General features: G+C 34.6%; 1 protein-coding gene across 1 annotated transcript; it reads left to right on the top strand.

Annotated features, from left to right (window-relative positions):
- Positions 1–1884: 1884 nt before the first annotated feature.
- Positions 1885–3177, top strand: LOC141718653 (uncharacterized). The gene is made up of 5 exons (XM_074521030.1): positions 1885–2084; positions 2225–2398; positions 2561–2657; positions 2917–3000; positions 3082–3177. The coding sequence occupies exons 1-5, from the start codon at positions 1885–1887 to the stop codon at positions 3175–3177; spliced, it is 651 nt and encodes a 216-aa protein (XP_074377131.1).
- The last annotated feature ends 1730 nt before the right edge of the window (positions 3178–4907 follow it).

Raw genomic sequence — 4907 nt, 5'->3', positions numbered from 1 at the left:
TTATGTGCAGGTATAATAGATCCTCCATGCTCACTTAAGTAGTTCGTGTCTTTTTCTCTTTGCTTTCACTGCATTTGTTCATTCATTAACTTGCATATCTGAATTCATTTGTTTCTTATGTATGTAGATGGCTTACATTGTACCTCCGACATCAAGAAAAATGGTATGGGAATCTGCTTTTCAAAAGTGGAGGGAGTTTAAATCCCGACTGATAACAGAGTATGTTCTTCCACACCGGGACCAACCAGAAAAGCTCTGTTTTCCTCCCACTGACTACACGTTCATAGAAAAATCGCACTGGGACATGTTTATTGCTGATCATCTCGGGGATGATTTTAAGGTAAAAAAATTATTACCTTCATCATTTTCTTATAAAATTATTAATTTGATTCCTTAATTTAGAGTGCTGTCTTAACCTTGTTCATGGTTTCTTTTATAGAAAATTCATGACGAACAAGTGAAAAGAAGCTCAATGAATGAGTATCATCATCTAATGTCTCAAAAAGGTTATGCTAACCTGGAAATAGAATAGGTTAGTCATAAAGAAAATAGTTTACTTCACTTATTGAAAATGCGCATTTATATCTTTGAATCTCAATATGAATTATATATATGTACATGCAGTTGAAAAAACATCCAGAAGAACCGATAGATCGATCATATTCTTGGATCCTTGCAAGGAAGGACAAAGAAGGAAATTTTAAAAATGAGAAAGTTAAGGAAAAAGCTGAGAAAATAGTAAGTCACTGATTGTATTTCAATTGAATATATTCATCTGAGTGATATATTCTACTGTGTGGTTTTTTAGGAGTTGCTTAAGACCAAGGTTAAAGAAGGGGAATTGCTATAAGAAGGTACAAATGATGTGTTAATGATGACGCTCGGTAAGGCTGAGCATGGAGGAAGAATACATGGGCAGGGGAGCCATGTGAAGCAGTTTGTCTATTTTGATCTTTCGAGATAAAAAAAGCAAGGACCATTGAGGAGAGGATACGTGAGGGGGTTAAAAATTTTATGGCTGAGGAAACTCCGAAATTTATAAAACAAAGAGATGAATTTTGGAGTGCTGAGATTGAAAAGATCAAAGCGGAATTGAAACTGGTAAGAGGGATTGGTCAAAAGGGTAGCCCAAACATTGATTCTCAACAAGGAAGCTGCTCAGATTTGAAGGGGCCTCATAATTTTGTAAACGATATAGGTGGGAATGATGTGAGGAAGAAGTTGATTATCGAATCTGCTGATCAAGGTACAGATTGTGGCGATGAGGACAATGTCAGATATGGAATGATTGATGATAAGAATGAGAAGAAGGTCAGTTTCAATGATGAGGAGGCCTTTTTGGATGATACTGATAAGGATGTTATTGAAATTGAGAATGCTTCGAAAGAGTTGAAATTGTATAGTTTATCCGGTGTTTGTCAGTTGGCAATAGGATCAGTAAGAAACATTGTAGCATATGGAAGGGTTGATGAAATTGCAGTTGTTGAAGGATATGAGCTGACGCTTAATGGAGTACAACTTTTGAAAGAAAATGCAAGAGTGTCGATCTCTTATGCAATTCAAGATGATACGAAGATCCCATTCCCTGTAGGAGATGAAATTGTTACTTTGAAACAAGTAATAGGTTCTTTTATTGCTTGGCCCAGGGATCTGGTGGTGGGAAACACAAGCGCTATCCCGCTGGTGTCTACTCCAAAGGTAAAGATTTTTTTGATGATACTTTGCATACTTGATCTATTTGCTATGTGTTTACTGTGTTTACATGGTTTTGTTTTTGCTTTTCAGAGAGTAAAAAAGCGTGGCTCGAAGAAAATTGGTTCCAAGAAAAATTAGAAGCCTGTGGTTGTAGAAAATGATGACTTGGAAGAAGAGCATCCTGTAGAGATGGGTCCGAATTATCCATCATCCTTAAAACGGGTGTGGATGTGGGCAAAGGACGCTTTAGTCAATGGTAGAACAATCAGTTTTGAATTAAGTGAGGAAGCCTTTGGTGTCACAAAGAAACACGTCATCTTTCTGCAAGATGTACATGCCGTGTGCGCTACCGGTGAAATGTTCGGATCTGTCATTATCATATTCATTGAGTAAGTTTCCAAGTACAAAGTGCTTTATTTTTGGTTTGGTTTTTTTAATTGTGTAGAATTAATATGAGCTAATTCTTCTAGTAATTGTTCTCTAAATAAAATGAAACTATATTCAAACTTGTGTTTAATTTTATATGCAGCTTCTTGTATAAGTACGTGAAAAAGACTAAAATGACGAATTTGATAGCTTTTGTCGATCCTGGTATGATTGGTGCAATTGGATGCGATAATTCAGGAGAGAGGTCACATGCCCTTGCCAACCATTTTATGAATGCTAAGGAAGGACAATGCTTTCTTATTCCTTTTAATGATTTGTAAGCATTTGTCAATTTTAATAGGTTCAATTGATATTTTATGGTGTGCGTAAGATGTTTAAGTGCTTCTAGTTTTTTTTGTTTTTTTATGTTCTTTAGTGAATTTTAGAAGTTTGTAGAGTACATTTATAGTGTATAACACAATTTTTCATGCTTTGGTAGGAATCAGTGGTCATTGACCGTTGTTGTTCCGACGACAGAGGTAGTGTACCACATGGATCCTCTTAAGCTTCGTATTGCGAGTGATGAATGGGTAGAGGTTGTTGATAAGTGAGTTAAGCTTCTAAGTTTTTTATTTACTCTTTACTTTAGTTGATTTAGGGAAAATGTACTTGTGTTAATTTATGTTATTTTGTTACAGTTCCATAAAGATGTATAAGGAGGGTTGAATAAGGCTGCCAGGAAGAAAATTTTATGGGAGAATATGGCGGTAATAATCTACTCTAATAATTTCTCATTTTTGCAATAGAAAATGTGTAGTAATTTCATTTGTATTTTTTTAGGGAGTTCCTTTGTAGAGAGGGGTCCTCGACTGTGGCCTTTTTGTCATGGGATACATGAAGGAAATCTGCTATGACAAAGATCTCGAGTTTGCAGCTAAGGTATGAATTTCGCTTGTTATTGTTTTTTACATTTTTGTGTTTACTGCTTCCAGTGCCTTACAAAATTTTGTTTATTTTCAGTGGATTCGTGAAAGCAACTTGGCTTATAGTGAGGATGACGTTAACACAATCAAGATGGACTTTGCCAAATTTTTCATGAAGCGTTATTCATGTTAAGTTAATTTGTTTAACATTTTATATTTACCGTGTTATGGTAAGGCTGGATGAACAAACTGTTTAGTTTATTCATGTATGTTCATGCTATGATGTTTAAGTGCAATAGTAGTTAAGTAGGTTTGAACATGTTTTTGTGATTACGATAATGGTGGTGGATGTTTGTGGATGTAGTGGATGTAGGTGGATGTTGGTGGATGTAGTGGATGTAGGGGGATATTTGTGAATGTGGGTGGATAATGTTGGTTAAAAGTAGACGGTTTTTGTAGTTTGATGAAGGTTGAATGGTTTGGTATTTATCAGATGGTATTATATTTTGCACTTATGGTGTTTGTACTTTTTAAATGGTTTGGTTTTTGGTTTTGTAATTTGCAGTTGTAAAGGCTTTATGTAAAAATATAAAAATATAGAATCATTGCACTGTTTAATAGACAAAGGTTTTATAAAATGAAACAACTATTGTGCTAAATCATATTGGACAACACATGCCACAAAATTAAACCATTGTGTTAACTAGATTCGACACTGATGTTTTTATAGGTATACACTTGTATGAAATAAACACATACAACTGATTAAAATATGCATACCATTGTGCCAAAATGATATACACAATAGAGGAAATAAAAATTACCATTGTATCTTTGAAAGCAAACAATACCTTGGTCAGTAGAAAAACTATTGTAAACATAGTTAAACACAATACCTAAATAACTAAGAACCGTTGTCCAAACTAACTCATACAATAGCTAAATAACCAAGAACCATTGTCCAAACTAACTCATACAAGTATTTCCTTAATATAAACCATTTTTTGAATAGAGGAGCTTAATACCTAAACTTTGGATGAGGGATTTCATACAACGTTTAATAAACAATTGTGCCTCTGAATTGCAACAACGGCCAGAAAATAGTTGTGTCAAGAAATAACAAATGATATTTCTTGTTGTTTGACTCAGCTTAGACAAAGGTTTTATTTAGCAGTGTGTGATTCTTTTTTTACAATGGTGGAGCACCGTTGTATGAGGCTCAAACACACCGCGCCTCAATAGACAACGAAATTTTACTCTTTCAGACAATGGTCCAGAAATGTTGTCTGATTTAAAATTTCTTGTAGTGATATACACTGCTATTCCACTACTTGGATATGAATCATCAATACCATCAATTTCTCCTTTAACAGCTTGAAGCATGGAGTTGTTGAACTGTGCAGTTAGAGTGTCTATCACCTTCTGTTGATCAACCACAAATGCCCTGTAGGTTGTAGACTCCATTGAGTAGCCATGAAGAATATCCTAACTAGTCTTAGCTGCAAATTCCAAGTTCTTCAAATAACTGAAAACATTTAATTATTTGCTTTTATAGAACATTCTCTCTAACACTTTCAAGTTATCCAGTGTTTGCTTCTATCGACCATTAACTCATTAGTGGACTTCTTGTATACATCCTGATCAAAGCTTGATCTTACTTGTTGCAAACTGTTTTGACTGTTTTATCCCTTTGGTATTTAGAAAGTCTTGATTATCTTGATATTTTCCTTGAACTTAATCAAGTTCCGGTTCTTCCCTTGTACCACTCCATTCTGACATAGAGTTCCTAGTGCTGAATAAGTCTCAGAATATTCTTGATGTTACATATATTAATCAGAACTGCTTCTTGAATTCAGTCCCATTATCTGATCACAAGATCATTTCTTTTACATTTGCTTCCAGCTTGATCTTCTGATATGATCA

This window comes from Apium graveolens, chromosome 4 (genome assembly GCF_009905375.1).
Source record: "Apium graveolens cultivar Ventura chromosome 4, ASM990537v1, whole genome shotgun sequence".
In the NCBI taxonomy this organism is placed as follows: domain Eukaryota; kingdom Viridiplantae; phylum Streptophyta; class Magnoliopsida; order Apiales; family Apiaceae; genus Apium; species Apium graveolens.
Note: the sequence above shows the minus strand (reverse complement) of the source record. Positions and strands in the feature narration are given on the sequence as shown.

Bases quoted from the DNA above. Each gene is read 5' to 3' on its own strand.
- LOC141718653 (XM_074521030.1), top strand. From the start codon at position 1,885: ATGGGTCCGAATTATCCATCATCCTTAAAACGGGTGTGGATGTGGGCA. The intron at 2,085-2,224 runs GTAAGTTTCCAA...TTTTATATGCAG, and splicing joins GTCATTATCATATTCATTGA to CTTCTTGTATAAGTACGTGA. The intron at 2,658-2,916 runs GTTGTTGATAAG...GTTCCTTTGTAG, and splicing joins CGAGTGATGAATGGGTAGAG to AGAGGGGTCCTCGACTGTGG.